A 26,130-nucleotide genomic window follows, 5' to 3' on the forward strand; every position below is an offset into this window, starting at 1 on the left:
AACTAGAATCTTCAAGCTTTAATTTAACATATATTTCATATCATTATACATAAAAATATAGAAAATATGATTTTTTTAAATTTCTCTTTTGTTTATAAATTTGACGATTTCTTCTTTAATAATTTTTTCCTGAAAATTTCAATAATATCATATTACAATTTTTAAATCACATCATAAACTAGAATCTTCAAGCTTTAATTTAACATATATTTCATATCATTATACACAAAAATATAGAAAATATGATTTTTATTAACTTCATCAACTAATTAAATATATTTGTTTATATAACCAACATAATATAATAACCCATAATTACCTCAATTATCTCTAACTCAATAACAATTAATCCAAACTAACCCTAATCCTAAAATAACCACAAGTACATTAACTTTAACAACCGAAGATGAACCATACTGGGTATTTAACCAACTCAAAACATCTTCTTTAGGCCACTTCAGATTCGATCTAATCGTTTCCAAAGCATTTTTGACATGGCTAGCACCCTCTTTTAATTCTCTCTTATGATCATCCAGAAATTTCTCAAACTAGAAAAAAATTAAACCCATAAACAAATTAAAATTGACCCAAATAAATACTTACATCGTTTAATGCATCAACTGTCGTTATACGTCCAGAAATTGTTGTAATTAAACCAGTAATAACACTCATATCATCGTAATATTTGATTATTGCAGCAAAATTATCTTTAAAGAATTTATAACCCACTTCAAATCCGATTGGACCAGTCAAAATGGCTTTAAATACGAAGGAAGAATCTTGCTTGCGAATTCCTGAATTTGTGGTAATCGTTTTTGTTAAGTATTGTGTTAAAGTGTTTCTTTCTCTGGTGCAAGCTAAGCTGTTTAGCATTATTTCTCTTTCTGTTGGTAAAGTTGCGTTTAAGTATTTGTTCCATAAAAAGTTCCAATTTTCGGTGGTGTGGGATTTCCTTAAGGCGCTGCAATACACTATGGATCGTAAGTTGGGGTTTATGCTAAAATTGAAACAAATTGGTTAGAAAATTTTGAAGAAAAAATTATTGAAGAAGAAATTGTCAAATTTATAAATAAAAGAGAAATTTTCAAAAAAAATCATATTTTCTATATTTTTATGTATAATGATATGAAATATATGCTAAATTAAAGCTTGAAGATTCTAATTTATGATATGATACAAAAATTGTAATATGATATTATTAGAAATTTAAGGAAAAAATTATTGAAGAAAAAATTGTCAAATTTATAAATAAAAGAGAAATTTTCAAAAAATCATATTTTCTATATCTTTATGTATAATGATATGAAATATATGCTAAATTAAAGCTTGAAGATTCTAATTTATGATATGATACAAAAATTGTAATATGATATTATTAGAAATTTAAGGAAAAAATTATTGAAGAAAAAATTGTCAAATTTATAAATAAAAGAGAAATTTTCAAAAAATCATATTTTCTATATCTTTATGTATAATGATATGAAATATATGTTAAATTAAAGCTTGAAGATTCTAGTTTATGATATGATTTAAAAACTGTAATATGATATTATTGAAATTTTCAGGAAAAAATTATTGAAGAAGAAATTGTCAAATTTATAAATAAAAGAGAAATTTTCAAAAAATCATATTTTCTATATTTTTATGTATAATGATACGAAATATATGTTAAATTAAAGCTTGAAGATTCTAGTTTATGATATGATTTAAAAGTTATAAGATAATATAATTAAAATTTTGAAAATAAAAATTATTAAAGAGGAAACTGTCAAATTTATGAATCAAAAATTATACGAAATTTTCAAAAAATCATATTATCTCTATTTTTAAGAATCATGATATGATACATATGTTAAATTGTGACTTAAACATTCTAGTTTATGATATGATATAAATGTTATAAGATAATATTAAAATTTTGAAAAAAAAATTATTAAGAAGGAAACTGTCAAATTTATGAATCAAAATTAAACGAAATTTTCAAAAAATCATATCATCTCCATTTTTGAGAATCATGATATAATACATATGTTAAACTGTGGCTTAAACATTTTAGTTTATGATATGATATAAAAGTTATAAGATAATATTATTAAAATTTTGAAAAAAAAATTATTAAATAGGAAACTGTCAAATTTATGAATCAAAATTATACGAAATATTCAAAAAATCATATCATCTCCATTTTTAAGAATCACGATATAACACGTATGTAAAATTGTGGCTTAAACATTCTAGTTTATGATATGATATAAAAGTTATAAGATAATATTATTAAAATTTAAAAAAAAAAATTATTAAAAAGGAAACTGTCAAATTTATGAATCAAAATTATACGAAATTTTCAAAAAATCATATCATCTCCATTTTTAAGAATCACGATATAATACGTATGTAAAATTGTGGCTTAAACATTCTAGTTTATGATATGATATAAATGTTATAAGATAATATTATTAAAATTTTGAAAAAAAAATTATTAAAGAGGAAACTGTCAAATATATGAATCAAAAATTATACGAAATTTTCAAAAAATCATATCATCTCTATTTTTAAGAATCATGATATGATACATTTGTTAAATTGTGGCTTAAACATTCTAGTTTATGATATGGTATAAATGTTATAAGATAATATTATTAAAATTTTGAAAAAAAAATTATTAAAGAGGAAACTGTCAAATTTATGAATCAAAAATTCTGTGAAATTTTCAAAAAATCATATCATCTCTATTTTTAAGACTCATGATGTGATACATATGTTAAATTGTGGCTTATACATTCTAGTTTATGATATGATATAAAAGTTATAAGATAATATTATTAAAATTTTGAAAAAGAAATTATTAAAGAGGAAACTGTCAAATTTATGAATCAAAATTATACGAAATTTTCAAAAAATCATATCATCTCCATTTTTGAGAATCATGGTATAATACATATGTTAAATTGTGGCTTAAACATTCTAGTGTATGATATGATATAAAAGTTATAAGATAATATTATTAAAATTTTGAAAAAAAAATTATTAAAGAGGAAACTGTCAAATATATGAATCAAAAATTATACGAAATTTTCAAAAAATCATATCATCTCTATTTTTAAGAATCATGATATGATACATTTGTTAAATTGTGGCTTAAACATTCTAGTTTATGATATGATATAAATGTTATAAGATAATATTATTAAAATTTTGAAAAAAAAATTATTAAAGAGGAAACTGTCAAATTTATGAATCAAAAATTCTGTGAAATTTTCAAAAAATCATATCATCTCTATTTTTAAGACTCATGATGTGATACATATGTTAAATTGTGGCTTATACATTCTAGTTTATGATATGATATAAAAGTTATAAGATAATATTATTAAAATTTTGAAAAAGAAATTATTAAAGAGGAAACTGTCAAATTTATGAATCAAAATTATACGAAATTTTCAAAAAATCATATCATCTCCATTTTTGAGAATCATGATATAATACATATGTTAAATTATGGCTTAAACATTCTAGTTTATGATATGATATAAAAGTTATAAGATAATATTATTAAAATTTTGAAAAAAAAATTATTAAGGAGGAAACTGTCAAATTTATGAATCAAAATTATACGAAATTTTCAAAAAATCATATCATCTCCATTTTTGAGAATCATGATATAATACATATGTTAAATTGTGGCTTAAACATTCTAGTTTATGATATGATATAAAAGTTATAAGATAATATTATTAAAATTTTGAAAAAAAAATTATTAAATAGGAAACTGTCAAATTTATGAATCAAAATTATACGAAATTTTCAAAAAATCATATCATCTCCATTTTTAAGAATCACGATATAATACGTATGTAAAATTGTGGCTTAAACATTCTAGTTTATGATATGATATAAAGGTTATAAGATAATATTATTAAAATTAAAAAAAAAATTATTAAAGAGGAAACTGTCAAATTTATGAATCAAAATTATACGAAATTTTCAAAAAATCATATCATCTCCATTTTTGAGAATCATGATATAATACATATGTTAAATTGTGGCTTAAACATTCTAGTTTATGATATGATATAAAAGTTATAAGATAATATTATTAAAATTTTGAAAAAAAAATTATTAAATAGGAAACTGTCAAATTTATGAATCAAAATTATACGAAATTTTCAAAAAATCATATCTTCTCCATTTTTAAGAATCATGATATAATACATATGTTAAATTGTGGCTTAAACATTCTAGTTTATGATATGATATAAAAGTTATAAGATAATATTATTAAAATTTTGAAAAAAAAATTATAAAAGAGGAAACTGTCAAATTTATGAATCAAAATTATACGAAATTTTCAAAAAATCATATCATCTCCATTTTTAAGAATCACGATATAATACACATGTTAAATTGTAGCTTAAACATTCTAGTTTATGATATGATATAAAAGTTATAAGATAATATTCTGAATTTTTTCCTCTACCAATAACAGGATGTATTACCACGATTTCATCTAATTGTCACCTTTTCGAATTTTTCTCGATTTCTATGCATCTGAGAGTAAAAGTGTTAAAGAGTAATATTATTAAGAATGAAATTTGTTACAACTTTTATATAAAAACTTTTTTTCTAAAACGTTCCGAATTTCTGATTCGTCCTATACCTACAAGATCCAAAACCACGATTTTATCTAATTGAATTTTGAATTTATCTCGATTTCTATGCGTCTGGGAGAAAAAGTGTAAAAGAGGTATATTGTTAAAAATGAAATTTGCTACAACTTTTGTCTTAAAACTTTTTTTTCTGACACGTTCCGAATTTCTGATTCATCCTCTACCAACAAGATCTAAAACGACGATTTTATCTAATTGAATTTCGAATTTTTCTCGATTTCTATGCATCTGAGTGTAAAAGTGTAAATGAGTGATATTGTTAAGAATTAAATTTGCTACAACTTTTATACTAAAGCTTTTTTTCTAAAACGTTCCGATTTTCTGATTCGTCCTATACCCACAAGATCCAAACCCTCGATTTTATCTAATTGAATTTCGATTTTTTCTCGATTTCTATGCCTCTGGGAGTAAAAGTGTAAAAGAGGTATATTGTTAAGAATTGAATTTGCTACAACTTTTATATTAAAACTTTTTTTCTAAAACGTTCCGATTTTCTGATTCGTCCTATACCACTAAGATCCAAAATCACAATTTTATCGAATTGAATTTCGAATTTTTCTCGATTTCTATGCTTCTGGGAAAAAATGTGTAAGAAAGTGATATTGTTAAGAATGAAATTTGCTACAACTTTTATATTAAAACTTTTTTTCTAAAACTTCTGATTCATCCTCTACCCACAAGATCCAAAACCACGATTTTATCTGATTTAATTTCGAATTTTTCTCGATTTCTATGCATCTGGGAGAAAAAGTATAAAAGAGGTATATTGTTAAGAATTAAATTGGCTACAACTTTTATACTAAAACTTTTTTTCTAAATCGTTCCTATTTTCTGATTCGTCCTATACCCACAAGATCCTAAACCTCGATTTTATCTAATTGAATTTCGATTTTTTCTCGATTTCTATGCATCTAGGAGAAAAAGTGTAAAAGAGGTATATTGTTAAGAATTAAATTTGCTACAACTTTTATATGAAAATTTTTTTTCTGACACGTTCCGATTTTCTGATTCGTCCTATACGAACAAGATCCAAAACCACGATTTCATCTAATTAATTTTCGAAGTTATCTCGATTTCTATGCCTCTGGGAGAAAAAGTGTAAGAGAGTGATATTGTTAAGAATGAAATTTGCTACAACTTTTGTATTAAAACTTTTTTTCTGACACGTTCCGATTTTCTGATTCGTCCTCTACCCACAAGATCCGAAAATTTATTAGAACTAAATTAAATTATACTCACGATTTTCCTTTCTTGTAGCCTTCAAATAGCTCAATTGACTTCTTGATGCAATCCTCGTGATCCAAGCTGCACGCAAAACTCAAAGCCAACTCTGTTCTTAAAATATCCACGTAAGAAATATTTTTTCCCATGTTAAATGAGACCGATTCATAAAAATTTTTCGACACGTACTTAATATGCTTAATTAGCAACTTATTCGATCCGCTTTGGCGGATTAAATAGTTAAATCCCGTTATCGCAGCGTACCAAGGGTAATAATCGGATTCCCTCGTCAAATACATGGTCATATCTAGCACTTGGCCGTATTTGATTAATTTCGTTTGGGCGAAATTAAATAAGTCATCAACTATTTGGGCCCGATTCATAACATCGATATCGACAAAACCCTCCGATTTTAATTGATTGATTAACCGTGATTGGAGATTTTCGTCGTAAAGAACTCGGTAAAATCCGAATTGTTTCAAATTGAAGATAATCCAATCGGAGGGGCCTCTTAAATTTGGGTTAATCGTTAAAGTATCGTTTTTAATTAACCATTCTATGCTGGTATCGGTGAAATTAATTAATGAAGAAGTTGTAAAAGTTATTGGGATGAACCACGTTGAGTTGGAATCATTTGAGGTCTCATTTATTAAAAATCTTTTCTAAAAATGAGTTAATTCGTTAGATTTTTTTTAATGATTAGTATAATTATAATTACCTGAGTTAGTACGATTTCTTTCCCCATTAATTTAGCAAAAACGACTGGAATACCCGGTTGTTCAGTCCAAGAGCTCATAACAGTGCCAAAATCGATGCTTTTGGGTAAACGATCTTGGCTAATTTGTTTTGAGAGAGCCTCCCAAAGATCGGAAGGATTTGTGTTATTATATATACTAAAAAGATAATCGTAATTTATTATTTTAACCAATTAAATTAATATTATTACTGCGTTTTTAAATATTCTCGAATTCCCAACAAAAAAGGTTTATCCCCTAGGATGAAATGCATCATTCGCACTATTGAGGCCCCAGCTGCGTAAGTAATCGTGTTAAATTTGTCGTTAATCTCATCTGGGGATGACACATTCGATGTTAAAGCGAACGAGCCGGATAAAGCCTCAGTTTTGAGGATTCGGTGCATATCTGTTATGATGAATTGGTTCATAGAGTCCCATTTTTTCTCAATCTGGAAATAACTCGAAAAGTAAAAGTGATGCAGAAAAAGTTTTGAACATAAATTGTTTATTATGGACCAAGGAGACATGATTCATAAGCAGATCTTGCTCAGTTATAACCATATTTTAGTTAGGAGGTGAAAATCGTCAAAATGCAAAAATTGAATACTTTCGTCGCTAACATAGGTGATAACTGACAAATTAAAAGTGATGCAGAAAAATGTTTTGTACATAAATTGTTTATTATGGACCAAAGACACATGATCCATAAGCAGATCTTGCTTAGATATAACCATGTTCTAGTTAGGAAGTGAAAATCGTCAAAATGCCAAAATTGAATGCTTTCGTTGATAAGTAGGTGATAACCAGAGCCGCGACGTTGTCGGGCAACTCATTGGCGGCTCGTCGCTTTACGGTAGACACTCGGACCACATCACGCCACATATAGTATACCACGCCACTGGTTGAGTTTTAGTCAGACAATCGGCCAAACACGTATTGAACGCTGCACCGCAGAGAACCCCCCCAAATTTTGCATAGGCCAGCATTCAGCCAGTATCGTTACGTTGCGGCACATCGATGTGTTCGATAAAAGCATGTTACTACTACGCTATAACCCGTTCGCTGTTCTATACAGATGGTGACATCAACAGCCCGAAACATCGCGGCTCTGGTGATAACTGACAAACTAAAAGTGATGCAGAAAAAAGTTTTGTACATAAATTGTTTATTATGGACCAAGGAGACATGACTCATAAGCAGATCTTGCTTAGTTATAACCATATTCTAGTTAGGACGTGAAAATCGTCAAAATGCAAATTTGAATACTTTCGTCGCTAACTGACAAACTAAAAGTGATGCAGAAAAAAGTTTTGTACATAAATTGTTTATTGTGGACCAAGGAGACATGATTCATAAGCAGATCTTGCTCGGTTATAACCATATTCTAGTTAGGAAGTGTAAATCGTCAAAATGCAAAAATTGAATACTTTCGTCACTAACATAGGTGATAACTGACAAACTAAAAGTGATGCAAAAAAAAGTTTTGTACATAAATTGTTTATTGTGGACCAAGGAGACATGATTCATAAGCAGATCTTGCTCGGTTATAACCATATTCTAGTTAGGAAGTGAAAATCGTCAAAATGCAAAAATTGAATACTTTCGTCGCTAACATAGGTGATAACTGACAAACTAAAAGTGATGCAGAAAAAAGTTTTGTACATAAATTGTTTATTATGGACCAAGGAGACATGATTCATAAGCAGATCTTGCTTAGATATAACCATGTTCCAGTTAGGAGGTGAAAATCGTCAAAATGCAAAAATTGAATACTTTTGTCGCTATCATAGGTGATAACTGACAAACTAAAAGTGATGCGGAAAAATGTTTTGTACATAAATTGTTTATTATGGACCAAGGAGACATGATTCATAAGCAGATCTTGCTCGGTTATAACCATATTTTAGTTAGGAAGTGAAAATCGTCAAAATGTAAAAATTGAATACTTTCGTCGCTAACATAGGTGATAACTGACAAACTAAAAGTGATGCAGAAAAATGCTTTGTATATAAACTGTTTATTATGAACCAAAGAGACATGATTCATAAGCAGATCTTGTTCGGTTATAACCATATTCTAGTTAAGACGTGAAAATCGTCGTTGAATACTTTCGTTGTTCAAGTAGGTGATAACTGATAAACTAAAGGTGATGCAGGAAAATGTTTTAGACATAAATTGTTTAGAATGAACCATAAAGACATAATCCATAATTAGAATTTGCTCAGTTGTAACCATATCGCAGTTAGGACGTGAAAATCATCAAAATGCCAAAATTGAATACTTTCGTCGCAATGGTCGATCATAACCAGCATTGCCAACCCTACCAATTTATCGGTAAATCTACCGATATAGAAGATAGTCTACCGATATACGACTTAATCTACCGATTTTTAAAATTATAACAAATTATTATGAAACACATCGTAGTTAAAATCAATACAATTGCGACAAAGATTGTACTTTATGGGAATACCCTACTTCTATTGCATAAAAGTATATACCAGCGATACGGCAATATCGCTCGAGCAACGTTGCCAGATCGTTGGAATATACAGTATACGTCATAAGTAAACCCTCTGCCTAATTTGAAGACTTCTTCTCCTGTAATGCTTTTTGAAATTTGTATCCCGCTTCTTATAACATCCTGATCCGCTGACGGTAAATATTAACAAATATTAATTAGTTTTTAACTTAACTCTATTATTATAACCGCTAACAGTCTCTTCTCTTGTTATTTATTTTGTAGTCGTGCCTGTTGATGTCGTAAAAGACGAAACACGTGTCGCACCGAATTTATATATAAAAAATACATTGTTTAAGCTAAAAATTTCCTTGGGTATTTTACTTTCATATTAATTTGAAGACGGTCCAAAATATTATATTGTCAAAATAGATATTGAAAATGCAAGAGAAAAATGCAAGAGAGCAATATTGTTAACAATAAAGTTTGCTACAACTTTTATTATAAAAATTTTTTTGTAAAACGCAGCGATTCCCGAGTATTACCTATAATCTCTTGAAAAAGCAACAAATTCATCAAATTTTCATGTTTTCGTATCTGCCTCGATATTGATATATCTAAGAGCAAAAGTGCAAGAGAGCAATATTGTTAACAATAAAATTTGCTACAACTTTTATTGTAATAATTTTTTTGTAAGACGCAGCGATTCCAGAGTATTACCTATAATCTCTTGAAAAAGCAACAAATTCATCAAATTTTCATGTTTTCGTATCTACCTCGATATTGACGCATCTAAGAGCAAAAATGCAAGAGAGCAATATTGTTAAGAAAAAACAAAATTTGCTACAACTTTTGTTCTAAAAGTTTTTTGATAACATGCTCCGATTACCAAATGTTACCATTAGCTAATAGTAAAACAAGGAAATTCATCAAATTTTCATATTTTCGTATCTATCTCGATATTGACGCATCTAAGAGCAAAAGTGTAAGAGAGCAATATTGTTAACAATAAATTTGGCTACAACTTTTGTCGTAAAAGTATTTTTGTAACATGCTTCGATTCCCGATTGTTACCATTAGCTAATAGTAAAACAAAGAAATTCATCAAATTTTCATATTTTCGTATTTTTTTCGATATTGACACATCTGAGAGCAAAAATACAAGGGAGCAATATTGTTAAGAATGAAATTTGCTACAACTTTTGTGCTAAAAGTATTTTTGTAACATGCTTCAATTCCCGAATGATACCATAATTAGTAAATAAAGGAAATTCATGAAATTTTTAAATTTTCGTATTATAATATGAAAATTTCCCAAAATGTTAATAAAAGTGTCCTCTTTCCAATGAACCAACCCGTTTTGAAAAATAACTTAGTTTTTGAGAAAACAATGTTTAAAGTTTTGATAAAATTTTCGATGTCGCAATTTTCATCGATAATTTTTAAAATTCGGTATAAAATTAATTCCTTGAAGAATCCTTGTGGAAATATCAACAATTATTAATTAAAGTATCCTCTTTTTAATGCAAAAAGCTGTTTTGAAAAATCACTTTTAGTTCTTGAGAAAAAAATTTTTGAAATGATTTTCGAATTTTGCAATTTTCGCCGATTAAGGTTTAAAAATTCGTATAAAATCAACTTCTTGGAATATAAATATAAAAATTTCCCAAAATGTTAATAAAAGCGTCCTCTTTCCAATGAACCAACCCGTTTTGAAAAATTACTTTTAGTTTTTGAAAAAACAATGTTTGAAGTTTTGATAAAATTTTCGATAATGCCAAAAATTTAAGAATTTAGAAAATGAATCTTGAACATTTATTTATGGGATTTATGGGAATTAAGAAATAATTTTTTCCACACTAAATCTTGATTAAATTTGCTTCAAAATGCTTCATATCTCATGGTTATATCTCAATTAGTTTTTGAGATACGATTTTTTTTGTTTCAATCAAAAATATTACTTAATTTATTTATCCAAAAAAGGACATCGTTGCGATTAAAAATTTTTATCTTAAAAACTAAAAGATATTTTCAAAATCGGTTTGATTCATTGAAAAGGTGACACTTGACTCTATAATTTTTGAAAATTGCGTTGCGATATCTTAAATACCCGATTTTTGGCGATTTATTAAAAATTAAGGTGTGTAATTTTGTTATGAAGAATCGGCTCAATTTAAAAATGCTTTATCTCAGAAAGTAAACGATATTTTCAAAAACGGTCTTTTTTGCTAAAAAGGTTATGATTTTGAGTAAAAGTGGTGATAATTTCGTTTTGATTCATTAAAAATTCGATTTTATATGATTTTTTGAAAATAACCCTAACTAATTTTTCCACCTCACTCGCTTTCCCTACGGATTTTCATATTTTCGTATTTTTCTCGATATCTATGCGCCTGAGAGCAAAAGTGACAGGGAGTAATATTGTTAAGAATAAAATTTTCTACAATTTTTGATCTAAAAGTTTTTCGGTAAAGTTCTCCGATTACCAAATGTTACCATTAGCTAATAGTAAAACAAGGAAATTCATCAAATTTTCATATTTTCGTATCTATCTCGATATTGACGCATCTAAGAGCAAAAGTGTAAGAGAGCAATATTGTTAACAATAAATTTTGCTACAACTTTTGTTGTAAAAGTATTTTTGTAACATGCTTCGATTCCCGATTGTTACCATTAGCTAATAGTAAAACAAAGAAATTCATCAAATTTTCATATTTTCGTATTTTTTTCGATATTGACACATCTGAGAGCAAAAATACAAGGGAGCAATATTGTTAAGAATGAAATTTGCTACAACTTTTGTGCTAAAAGTATTTTTGTAACATGCTTCAATTCCCGAATGATACCATTAGCTAATAGTAAAACAAGGAAATTCATCAAATTCTTAAATTTTCGTATTTTTGTCAATATTGACGCATCTGAGTGCAAATATACAAGAGAACAATATTGTTAAGAATAAGATTAGCTACAACTTTTGTTGTAAAAGTTTTTTGATAACATGCTCTGATTCCCAAATGTTACCATTAGCTAATAGTAAAACAAGGAAATTCATCAAATTTCTAAATTTTCGTATTTTTCTCGATTTCTATGCATCTGAGAGTAAAAGTGTAAAAGAACAATATTATTAAGAATGAAATTTGCAACAATTTTTGTTCTAAAAGTATTTTTGTAACATGCTTCTATTCCCGAATGATACCATTAGCTAATTGCAAAACAAGGAAATTCATGAAATTTTTCAATTTTCGTATTTTTCTAATTATTGACGAATCTGAGAGCAAATATACAAGAGAGCAATATTGTTAAGAATGAGATTAGCTACAACTTTCGTTCCAGAAGTTTTTTTATAACATGCTCCAATTTACCACAAATTCCACAAATTCAAATGATTGCTCGTCAAATTTTTAGATTTAGTTTTCCGCATTTCGAATTCAGTACGTGTACTATTAATATAATGTTTTTACGATCACACCCTTAACATAAGTTAATTTCCAAGAATTTTATTTATTATGATTTTGTAAAAAATTTTGTACAAATATTTTGTATTTTAAGAAAGGAAACCAAAACTCGTTCCTATTTCCAACATATTTTAAAATTTTTCCATCGTTTTGTAATTATTTCAAGTAAGTTTACTTTTTCAAATCCGATACTTTCACCTTTTAATGTTATTATTGTAGTTCCGTTTAACGTTTGTTAAATTTTTTCTTTTTCGTAAAACAGGTACTGAAGATGAAACATTTGTTTCAATTCCCAAGTGTTACCTGGTTAGCTGTTAGCTGGTTCATGATATTATATCATGAACCAGCTATAGATTCATCAAATTTTCATATTTTCATATCTATTTCGATATTGACGCATCTAAGAGCAAAAGTGTAAGAGAGCAATATTGTTAACAATAAAATTTGCAACAATTTTTGTTATAAAAGTTTTCTTATAGCAAGCTCCTATTCCCAAGTGTTACCTATAATAACTTGAACTAACTACAGATTCATCAAATTTTCATATTTTCGTATCTACCTTAATATTGACGTATCTAAGAGCAAAAGTGCAAGAGAGCAATATTGTTAACAATAAAATTTGCAACAATTTTTGTTATAAAAGTTTTCTTATAGCATGCTCCGAATTCCAAGTGTTACCTTTAATATCTTGAAAAATAGCCAAATTATTGATTTTCGTTGCCTAACTCGTTCATAACACAAAAATTAACAACAATGATGAAAATCATTGCGTATATATAAATTGTTTATAATGACCTAAAAAGACATAATTCATCATCAAATTTTACTCAGTTATAATAATATTTTGGTTAGAAAGTGAACATCGTCAAAATAGCTAAAATTAATGATTTTTGTTGTTAAAATCAATCGTAATTAAATAACTAAATGCGATGGGGGAAAATATTTCTGACATAAATTGTTTATAATAAATCAAGAATACATAATCCATAACCAGATTAAGATTAATTGTAATCAATCATTAGTTAGATGATGTAAATTGCCAAATTAACCAGTCTTGATTTTCATTACAAAAATCGTTTAGTTTTATTTTAAATATTTTCGTATTTATCTCGATATTGACGCATCTAAGAACAAAAGTGCAAGAGAGCAATATTGTTAACAATAAAATAAAACTAAAAGTTTTTTTGTAACATACTGCGATTCATAAATGTTACCTTTAATCACGTGAAAAAGCAACAAATTCATCAAATTTTCATATTTTCGTATCTACCTCGATATTGACGTATCTAAGAGCAAGAGTGCAAGAGAGCAATACTGTTAACAATAAAATTTGCTACAACTTTTGTGCTAAAAGTTTTTTTGTAACATACTGCGATTCATTAAAGCTGTGATTTATTACGATTTTTTGAAAATTATTGTTTTTCTAAAAATTGAGATGTTCAAAAATTAATATCTCAAAAACAAAAAGATATTTTGAAAATCTGTTTGGTACATTGGAAAGATTATAATTTGTTCTATAAATACTGATAATTTCATAAGAATTTATTAAAGCTGTGATTTATTACGATTTTTTGAAAATGATTTTTTCCTAAAAATTGCACTTTTCATATAGTTTTGATAAAATAGTTTATAATAGTGTTGTTTTACCTATTTTCTATTCCTGTTCTATTCTTTTTATCTACTTTCAAAGTAAATAAACAATTTTTTCATTAGATATATTTTTTTTTTATTTGGATTCTTGTTTTCCAATGTGATGGTGTATCGAAAATGATTTTACTAATTTTATCGCGAAAAAACCGTCAATAATTATTATTGAATTAAAACATAAAATTGTTAAAATGTAAAAGATTATGAAAGATAATAAAACATGACGTGTTTATGTAATTAATAAAGAATTTTTGCGATTTTAAATAATTAGTTAAGTTTACATTACGTAGCCAACATTAAATTATTTTGGGCAAATTTAGTGCTTTTAAATTGTTTAAATCTTAATAACTCAAAAACTAAAAGATATATTGATGAATCCGCTTGTTGCATTGGAAAGCTCATGATTTGTAGCATAAGAGCTGATAATTTCATAAAGACTTATTGAAATTCCAATTTGTTATGATCTTTTGAAAGTGATTAAAAATAATTGTTTATCTCGTAATGCGATAAAATTTCTTACTGTGTTTAAAACTTAATATCTCAAAAACTAAATGATATTTTCAAAATTCATTAGTTTCATTGGAAAGCTTATAATTTGTACTACAAATGGTGATAATGTCATAAAGATTTATTGAAATCCCGATTTATTGCGATTTTTTGAAACTTCAGTAGATATAAGAAAATGAATAAAATAGCACTATGCTTATACATTAATACCTAAAAAACTAAATGATATTTTGAAAATCCATTAAATTCATTGGAAAGCTTATAATTTATTCTATAAATACTGATAATTTCATAAGAATTTTTTAAAGCTGTGATTTATTACGATTTTTTGAAAATTATTGTTTTCCTAAAAAATGTAAAAGTGGCTTGAGATGTTTAATAATTAATATGTCAAAAACAAAAAGATATTTTGAAAATCTGGTTTGGTCATTGGAAAGATTATAATTTTTACTATAAATATTGGTAATTTCATAAGAATTCGTTAAAGCTGTGATTTATTACGATTTTTTGAAAATGATTGTTTATCCTAAAAAATGCAAAAGTTCCTTGAGATGAAGAATATTGTTAAGAACAAAATTTGCTACAACTTTTGTTATAAAAGTTTTCTTATAACAAGCTCCGATTCTCAAGTGTTACCTTTAACTTGAAAGAGTAACAAATTTTCATATTTTCGTATCTATCTCGATATTGACGCATTTAAGAACAAAAGTGCAAGAGAGCAATATTGTTAACAATAAAATTTGCAGCAACTTTTGTTATAAAAGATTTCTTATAGCAAGCTCCGATTTTCAAGTGTTACCTATAACTTGAAAGAGTAACAAAATTTCATATTTTCGTATCTATCTCGATATTGACGTATCTAAGAGCAAAAGTGCAAGAGAGCAATATTGTTAACAATAAAATTTGCAACAATTTTTGTTATAAAAGATTTCCTATAGCATGCTCCGACTCCCAAGTGTTAACTATAATAACTTGAACCAGCTACAGATTCATCAAATTTTCATAGTTTCGTATCTATCTCAATATTGACGTATTTAAGAGCAAAAGTGCAAGAGAGCAATATTGTTAACAATAAAATTTGCTACAACTTTTGTGCTAAAAGTTTTTTTGTAACATACTGCGATTCCTAAATGTTACCTATAATCAAGTGAAAAAGCAACAAATTCATCAAATTTTCGTATTTTCGTATCTATCTCGATATTGACGCATCTAAGAGCAAAAGTGCAAGAGAGCAATATTGTTAACAATAACATTTGCAACAATTTTTGTTACAAAAGTTTTTTCATAACAAGCTCCGATTCTCAAGTGTTACCTATAAGTTGAAGGAGTAACAAGTTTTCATATTTTCGTATCTACCTCGATATTGACGCATTTAAGAACAAAAGTGCAAGAGAGCAATATTGTTAACAATAAAATTTGCAACAATTTTTTTTATAAAAGTTTTCTTCTTAAGTATTCTCATGTGTTAAAAAACTCACCATATCAGTAACATAATGGCTAAAATACTCCGCAAATCCCTCATTCAACCACGTAGAGGACCACCATTCCATCGTCACCATATTCCCAAACCACTGATGGACCAACTCGTGAGTTACCACAACCGCAACTTCCGCTTCGTAAGCAGCAGGAGATTCCTCTTCATCATACAACAAATCCGTCTCTCTAAACGTAACCAAACCCCAATTTTCCATCGCCCCTGCATTAAAATCCGGTATCGCAACCAAATCCATTTTGGGAATCCCCGCTTCGTAATAATTAATCGAAGTGTACTTCGATAATCTATCAATCGCTTTTTGGCCGCAATCATAAGCGTGCTTGGCTATTTTTAACATCGATTTTGTACCGAAAATATCACATTTTTTATCGGTTATACGATTCAAATCGGTGTAGCTTTTAAATTTTGATATTATAAAAGCAACGAGGTAAGAAGACATTTTAGGGGTTGTTTTGTAAACGTCGGTTGTTAAATTTGGTTGGTTTTTATGATTTTTTGATTTAATAAGTAAAGTATTTGAGAGGGTGCTAAAGTAGGTGATAACTGACAAACTAAAGGTGATGCAGGAAAATCTTTTAGACATAAATTGTTTAGAATGAACCATAAAGACATTATCCATAACTAGAATTTGCTCAGTTGTAACCATATTCTAGTTAGGAAGTGAAAATCGTCAAAATGACAAAATTGAATACTTTCGTTGATAAAGTAGGTGATAACTGACAAACTAAAGGTGATGCAGGAAAATCTTTTAGATATAAATTGTTTATAATGAACCATAAGGACATAAGCCATAACTAGAATTTGCTCAGTTATAACCAAAGCAATTTTAGTCTTTAGAAAGCAGTAGTTGGTTTTTTAGAAGCAGCATTTAGTCTTTTGCCCACGTTATGTATAATTTCGCATTCCGCCCAAAATGCTTGGGGGGGCGCCACTCCGGTTCCCGCACCCTGGCGCTTCATTTGCTAGCGCCGGCACTGTAAAAGTATATTCCAGCGATACGCCTATGTCGCTCGAGCAACGTTGCCAGATCGTTGGAATATACAGTACATGTCATAAGAGAACCTTCTGCCTAATTTGAAGACGGTTCAAAATATAATATTATCAAAATAAATATTGACGCATCTAAGAGCAAAAATGCAAGAGAGCAATATTGTTAACGATAAAATTTGCTATAACTTTTATTGTAAAAATTTTTTTGTAAGACGTAGCGATTCCCGAATATTACCTATAATCACTTGAAAAAGCAACAAATTCATAAAATTTTCATAGTTTTGTACTTTTCTCGATATTGACGCATTTAAGAGCAAAAGTGCAAGAGAGCAGTATCGTTAAGAATAAGATTTACTACAACTTTTGTATTAAAAGTTGTTTTGTAACATACTGCGATTCCTAAGGTTTACCTTTAATCACTTGAAAAAGCAAAAAATTCATCAAATTTTCATGTTTTCGTATCTATCTCGATATTGACGTATCTAAGAACAAAAGTGCAAGAGAGCAATATTGTTAACAATAAAATTTGCAACAATTTTTGTTATAAAAGTTTTTTTATAGCAAGCTCAGATTCTCAAGTGTTACCTTTAATAACTTGAAAGAGCAACAAATTCATAAAATTTTCATATTTTCGTATCTACCTCGATATTGACGCATCTAATAACAAAAGTGCAAGAGAGCAATATTGTTAAAAACAAAATTAGCTACAACTTTTGTTATAAAAATTTTTTGATGACATGCTCCGATTCCCAAATGTTACCATTTGCTAATAGTAACACAAGGAAATTCATCAATTTTTTAAATTTTCATATTTTTCTCAATATTGACGCATCTGAGAACAAAAATACAAGAGAGCAATATTGTTAAGAACAAAATTTGCTACAACTTTTGTTATAAAAGTTTTTTGATGACATGCTCCGATTCCCAAATGTTACCATTAACTAATAGTAAAACAATAAAATTCATCAATTTTTTAAATTTTCGTATTTTTCTCAATATTGACGCAACTGAGAGCAAATATACAACAGAGCAACATTGTTAAGAACAAAATTTGCTACAGCTTTTGTTTTAAAAGTTTTTTGATAACATGTTCCGATTCCCAAAGGTTACCACTAGCTAATAGTACAACAAGAAAATTCATCCATTTTTTAAATTTTCGTATTTTTCTTAATATTGGCGCATCTGAGAGCAAAAGTGCAAGAGAGCAATATTATTAAGAATAAAATTTGCTACAACTTTTGTTCTAAAAGTTTTTTTATAACATGCTCCCATTCTCAAGTGTTACCTTTAATATCTTGGAAAAGAAACAAATTTTTCAAATATTCATATTTTCGTATCTACCTCGATATTGACGTATCTAAGAGCAAAAATGCAAGAGAGCAATATTGTTAACAATAAAATTTGCTACAACTTTTGTGCTAAAAGTTCTTTTGTAACATGTTGCGATTCCTAAGGGTTACATTTAATCACTTGAAAAAGCAACAAATTCATAAAATTTTCATATTTTCGTATCTATCTCGATATTGACGCATTTAAGAGCAAAAGTGCAAGAGAGCAATATTGTTAAGAACAAAATTAGCTACAACTTTTGTTAGAAAAATTTTTTGATGACATGCTCCGATTCCCAAATGTTACCATTCGCTAATAGTAAAACAAGGAAATTCATCAATTTTCTAAATTTTCGTATTTTTCTCAATATTGATGCATCTGAGAGTAAATATACAACAGAGCAATATTGTTAAAAACAAAATATGCTATAACTTTTGTTATAAAAGTTTTTTGATGACATGCTCCGATTCCCAAATGTTATCATTAACTGATAATAAAACAAGAAAGTTCAACTTTTTAAATTTTCGTATTTTTCTCAATATTGACGCATCTGAGAACAAATATACAAGAGAGCAATATTATTAAAAACAAAATTTGCTACAACTTTTGTTATAAAAGTTTTTTGATAACATGATCCAATTCCCAAATGTTACCATTAGCTAATCGTAAAATACGGAAATTCATCGAATTTTCAAATTTTCGTATTTTTTTCAATATTGACGAATCTGAGAGCAAATATACAAGAGAGCAATATTGTTAAGAATAAGATTAGCTACAACTTTCGTTCCAAAAGTTTTTTTATAACATGCTCCATTTTCCAAGTGTTACCATTAACAATTTGTAAAACAACGAACTCTATAAAATTTTCATATTTTCTTATCTATCTCGATATTGACGTATCTAAGAGCAAAAGTGCAAGAGAGCAATATAGTTAGCAATAAAATTTGCAACAATTTTTGTTATAAAAGTTTTCTTATAGCAAGCTCCGATTCTCAAGTGTTACCTATAACTTGAAAGAGTAACAAATTTTCATATTTTCGTATCTATCTCGATATTGACGTATTTAAGAGCAAAAGTGCAAGAGAGCAATATTGTTAACAATAAAATTTGCAATAATTTTTGTTATAAAAGTTTTCTTATAGCCTGCTCCAATTCCCAAGTGTTACCTATAATAACTTGAACCAGCTACAGATTCATCAAATTTTCATATTTTCGTACCTATCACGATATTGACGCATCTAATAGTAAAAGTGCAAGAGAGCAATATTGTTAACAATAAAATTTGCAACAATTTTTGTTATAAAAGTTTTCTTATTCGATTCTCATGTGTTAAAAAACTCACCATATCAGTAACATAATGGCTAAAATATTCCGCAAATCCTTCATTCAACCACGTAGAGGACCACCATTCCATCGTCACCATGTTCCCAAACCATTGATGGACCAACTCGTGAGTTACCACAACCGCAACTTCTGCTTCGTAAGCAGCAGGAGATTCCTCTTCATCATACAACAAATCCGTCTCTCTAAACGTAACCAAACCCCAATTTTCCATCGCCCCTGCATTAAAATCCGGTATTGCAACCAAATCCATTTTGGGAATCCCCGCTTCGTAATAATTAATCGAAGTGTACTTCGATAATCTATCAATCGCTTTTTGCCCACAATCATAAGCGTGTTTTGCTATTTTTAACATCGATTTTGTACCGAAAATATCAAATTTTTTATCGGCTATACGATTCAAATCGGTGTAGCTTTTAAATTTTGATATAATAAAAGCCACGAGGTAAGAAGACATCTTAGGGGTTGTTTTGTAAACGTCTGTTGTTAAATTTGGTTGGTTTTTATGATTTTTTGATTTAATAAGTAAAGTATTTGAGAGGGTGCTAAAATCTTTCGGTTTTGTGATGTTAATTTGAAATTGGGCTTTAAATTCGGGTTCATCGAAGCAGGGGAAAGCTCGTCTTGCATAAACCGATTCGAATTGGGTCGTTGCGATCCATCTAATTCAAAAAAAATCATTAATTTGTACAACTTTATTAAAAAAAAATTAATTTTCTTACTGCTTTTCGTTAATTTCTTCATCGTTGTAATAACTTAAATAAAATCCATTCATATCTTCGAATAAAACCCCTTCGTATTTAAATTCAAAGAGATGTTGACCCACTTCTAAAGGGTCTTTAAATGTTAAAATCATCTTTTCAACATCTTCCTCAAAGGTGATGTTGAATTTGTTGGATTTTTGATACGTAATGTTGGAAGAATGCAAAATAACTTGTTTGGTTTCTTGAAGGACTTCGACGTTCATTTTAACGAATCCTGCGAATTTCTTGGTGGTTGGAAAATCATCGTGAATTGTTATGGAAATTTCGTACAAAATCGGTTTGACGATTTTTGGCAATCGATAGTCTTTTTGGCCACAAGCGAGGGCTAAAAAAAGGATTAATAAGTAGAACATGTTTGTAACAAAGTTTAGTTTTAACTTGTGGAAAAATAATGCACGTATCGCCTGTGGTATTTTAATAATGCGCAACCTTCGCTCAAGGTTGGAATGACAATTTACGTGGAAAATGTAGGTGGAAAAGTCCGGGTAAATAAATATTAAGCTAAACGTATTATTGAAAGTATGCCAGTTTAATTTGCTCTTTCAAGGTATTATAGGTGACACTTGGGAATCGGAGCTTGCTATAAAAAAATTTTTAGAACAAAAATTGTTGCAAATTTTATTGTTAACAATATTGTTCTCTTGCATTTTTGTTCTTAGATGCGTCAAAATTGAGATATACACGAAAATTTGATGAATTTGTTGCTCTTTCAAGATATAGGTAACGTTTGGAAATCGGAGCTTGCCATAAAAAAACTTTTATAACAAAAGTTATTGCAAATTTTATTCTTAATAAGATCGCTCTCTTGCATTATTGCTCTAAAATGCGTCAATATCGAGATATACACCAAATTTGATAAATTTGTTCCTCTTTCAAGATATAGGTAACATTTCGGAATCGGAGCTTGCCATAAAAAAACTTTTATAACAAAAATTCTTGCAAATTTTATTGTTAACAATATCGTTCTCTTCCATTTTTGTTCTTAGATGCGTCAAAATTGAGATATACACGAAAATTTGCTAAATTTGTTGCTCTTGCAAGATATTAAAGGTAACATATGGGAATCGGAGCTTACCATAAAAAAACTTTTGTAACAAAAATTGTTGCAAATTTTATTCTTAACAATATCGCTATTTTACATTTTTGGTCATAAATGCGTCAATATCGAGATATACACGAAAATTTGATGAATTTGTTGCTCTTTCAAGACATAGGTAACATTTGGGAATCGGAGTTTGCCATAAAAATACTGTTATAACAAAAATTGTTGCAAATTTTATTCTTAACAATATCACTCTTTTGCATTTTTGCTCTTAAATGCGTCAAAATCGAGATATACACGAAAATTTGATGAATTTGTTTCTCTTTCAAGATATAGGTAAAATTTGGGAATCGGAGCTTGCCATAAAAAAACTTTTGTAACAAAAATTGTTGCAAATTTTATTGTTAACAATATTGCTCTCTTACATTTTTGCTCTTAAATGCGTCAATATCGAGATATACACGAAAATTTGCTAAATTTGTTGCTTTTTCGAGATATTAAAGGTGTTACCTGGGAATTGGAGCTTGCCATAAAAAAACTTTTATAACAAAAAATGTTGCAAGTTTTATTCTTAACAATATTGTTCTCTTGCACTTTTGCTCTTAAATACGTCAATATCGAGATATACACGAAAATTTGCTAGATTTGTTGCTCTTTCGAAATATTAAAGGTAACATTTGGAGATCGGAGCTTGCCATAAAAAAACTTTTATAACAAAAATTGTTGCAAATTTTATTGTTAACAATATTGCTCTCTTGCATTTTTGCTCTTAGATGCGTCAATGTCGAGATATACACGAAAATTTGTTACTTTTTCAAGTTATTAAGGTAACATTTGGAAATCGGAGCTTGCTATGACAAAACTTTTATAATAAAAATTGTTGCAAATTTGATTGCTAACAATATTGCTTTCTTGCACTTTTGCTCTTAGATACGTCAATGACGAGATTGGTACGAAAATATAAAAATTTTATGAATTTGTTACTTTTTCAAGACAATGGTAAAACTCGGAAATCGGAGCAAGTTACAAAAAAAGTTTTAGAACTAAAGTTGTGGCAAATTTTATTCTTAACAATATTACTCTCTTGCACTTTTGCTCTATTGTTCATAGATATCGAGAAAAATACAAGAATATGAGAATTTGATGAATTTGCTGCTTTTTCAAGACAATGGTAAAACTCGAAAATCGGAGCAAGTTACAAAAAAAATTTTAGAACTAAAGTTGTGGCAAACTTTATTCTTAACAATATTGCTTTGTTACACTTTTGCTCTATTGTTCATAGATATCAAGAAAAATACAAGAATATGAAAATTTGATGAATTTGTTGTTTTTTCAAGGCAATGGTAAAACTCGGTAATCGGAGCAAGTTACAAAAAAAGTTTTAGAAGTAAAGTTGTGGCAAATTTTATTCTTAACAATATTACTCTCTTGCACTTTTGCTCTATTGTTCAAAGATATCGAGAAAAATACAAAAATATGAAAGTTTGATGAATTTGTTGCTTTTTCAAGACAATGATAAAACTCGGAAATCGGAGCAAGTTACAAAAGAAATATAGAACTAGAGTTGTGACAAATTTTATTCTTAACAATATTGCTCTCTTGGATTTTTGCTCTATTGTTCATAGACATCGAGAAAAATACAAGAATATGAAAATTTGATGAATTTGTTGTTTTTTCAAGGCAATGGTAAAACTCGGTAATCGGAGCAAGTTACAAAAAAAGTTTTAGAAGTAAAGTTGTGGCAAATTTTATTCTTAACAATATTACTCTCTTGCACTTTTGCTCTATTGTTCAAAGATATCGAGAAAAATACAAAAGTATGAAAGTTTGATGAATTTGTTGCTTTTTCAAGACAATGATAAAACTCGGAAATCGGAGCAAGTTACAAAAGAAATATAGAACTAGAGTTGTGACAAATTTTATTCTTAACAATATTGCTCTCTTGCACTTTTGCTCTATTGTTCATAGATATCAAGAAAAATACAAGAATATGAAAATTGGATGAATTTGTTGCTTTTTCAAGTCAATGATAAAACTCGGAAATTGGAGCAAGTTACAAAAAAAGTTTTAGAACTAAAGTTGTGGCAAATTTTATTCTTAACAATATTACTCTCTTGCATTTTTGCTCTATTGTTCATAGATATGAAGAAAAATACAAGAATATGAACCAAATCCCTACATATTTCCAAGTTTTGCAAAAAGACTAATTGAGTACTCTAAGCAAATTTCTTATGTAACTGAACGTCCAGCTACACCCCCTCTTTGATATGTATAAAGAAAATTGTAAATGATTACAAGAATTTTTAATGTAGTACAAAATTAGCACATAAATATTGTGTAGAGTTTTAAAGAAAGAATAAATCCGGCCATATCATTATTCAAAAGTTATTATAGGTTATTTTATATTTATTATTTTTTTAGTTTTTTGCAAGTTCCAAATGTCGTCATCGAAAAAATTACAACCTTTTAAAAAGAAAACCAATTATATATGATTATTTTGAAAATTACTTAGTGAATAATTAAGAAATATTAATTAGCTTGAGTTAACTAGATATTTCAATACAAAAACAAACATTTCATAACTGCCATACTTTCAATAACTAACCGGTGAAGAACACATTACAATTAGCTTAATATATATTTATTTACGCAGACTTTTCTACCTTACATTTTCGAATAATATCCACTTAAATAATTATCATTCCAACCTTTTCAATCAATTTTTTTTGTCATTCAAAATAACTTTATCATCAAACATTACTTGTATGCATAGAAATAAAGTTAGCAGTTATAACCATATTCTAGTTAGGACGTGAAAATCCTCAAAATGCCAAAATTGAATACTTTCGTTGCTAAAGTAGGTGATAACTGACAAACTAAAGGTGATGCAGGAAAATTTTTTAGACATAAATTGTTTAGAATGAACCATAAAGACATAATCCATAACTAGAACTTGCTCGGTTGTAACAATATTCTAGTTAGGAAGTGAAAATCGTCAAAATGCCAAAATTGAATACTTTCGTTGCTAAAGTAGGTGATAACTGACAAATTAAAGGTGATGCAGGAAAATCTTTTAGACATAAATTGTTTAGAATGAACCATAAAGACATTATCCATAACTAGAATTTGCTCATTTGTAACCATATTCTAGTTAGGAAGTGGAAATCGTCAAAATGCCAAAATTGAATACTTTCGTTGCTAAAGTAGGTGATAACTGACAAACTAAAGGTGATGCAGGAAAATCTTTTAGACATAAATTGTTTAGAATGAACCATAAAAACATAATCCATAACTAGAATTAGCTCAGTTGCAACCATATTCTAGTTAGGAAGTGAAAATCGTCAAAATGCCAAAATTGAATACTTTCGTCGCTAAAGTCGGTAATAACAAAAAAACTTTATGGTAAAACGTATTACTTATTATGCATAGAAACAAAGATCAAAGTTTGAACTTTAATTTAATAAAAAAATCATTTCTTTGTTCCTAAAAATAAACTCGGTATGATTTTTTAAAGTTTAACAAAAATTTTCGATTTCTGCTACAATTAAACTATGGCGATTTCCGATTTAACAAAAAAACTTAATCATAACACGTATTACTTATTATGCATAGAAATAAAGATCAATGTTTAAACTTTAATTTAATAAAAAAATCATTTTTTAGTTCCTAAAAATAAAGTCGTTATGATTTTTTAAAGTTTAACAAAGATTTTCGATTTTTGCTACAATTAAACATTAATATTTTTCAACTTTACAAAAAAACTTTATCATTAAATGTATTACTTATTACACATAGAAAGAAAGGTCAAAGTTTATGCTTTAATTTAATAAAAAAATCATTTCTTAAAGTTGATATGATTTTTTAAAGTTTGATGAATTTGTTGCTCTTTCAAGATATTAAAGGTAACACTTGAGAATCGGAGCTTGCCGTAAAAAAACTTTTATAACAAAAATTGTTGCAAATTTTATTGTTAACAATATTGCTCTCTTGCACTTTTGCTCCTAAATGCGTCAATATCGAGATATACACGAAAATTTGATGAATTTGTTGCTCTTTAGAGATATTAAAGGTAACATTCGGGAATCAGAGCTTGCCATAAAAAAACTTTTATAACAAAAATTGTTGCAAATTTTATTCTTAACAATATCACTCTCTTGCATATTTGCTCTTAGATGCGTCAATATCGAGATATACACGAAATTTGATGAATTTGTTGCTCTTTCAAGATATAGGTAACATTTGGGAATCGGAACTTGCCACAAAAAAACTTTTATAACAAAAATTGTTCCAAATTTTATTGTTAACAATATCACTCTCTAGCATTTTTGCTCTTAAATGCGTCAAAATCGAGATATACACGAAAATTTGATGAATTTGTTGCTCTTTCAAGATATAGGTAACATTTGGGAATCGGAGCTTGCCATAAAAAAACTTTTATAACAAAAATTGTTGCAAATATTATTGTTAACAATATT

General features: G+C 27.9%; 1 protein-coding gene across 1 annotated transcript; it reads right to left on the bottom strand.

Annotated features, from left to right (window-relative positions):
* Positions 1-186: 186 nt before the first annotated feature.
* On the bottom strand, positions 187-21,000 carry LOC111420108 (aminopeptidase N-like). Its single transcript, XM_023053021.2, has 7 exons — positions 20,572-21,000; positions 19,851-20,511; positions 6,835-7,073; positions 6,607-6,781; positions 5,907-6,550; positions 604-997; positions 187-548 (listed from the first exon to the last, which is right to left on the bottom strand). Exons 1-7 carry the CDS (start codon positions 20,964-20,966, stop codon positions 336-338), a joined length of 2,721 nt encoding a protein of 906 aa, XP_022908789.2. The 5' UTR covers positions 20,967-21,000; the 3' UTR covers positions 187-335.
* Between the last annotated feature and the right edge of the window lie 5,130 nt (positions 21,001-26,130).

This window comes from Onthophagus taurus, chromosome 10 (assembly GCF_036711975.1).
Source record: "Onthophagus taurus isolate NC chromosome 10, IU_Otau_3.0, whole genome shotgun sequence".
Lineage (NCBI taxonomy): Eukaryota > Metazoa > Arthropoda > Insecta > Coleoptera > Scarabaeidae > Onthophagus > Onthophagus taurus.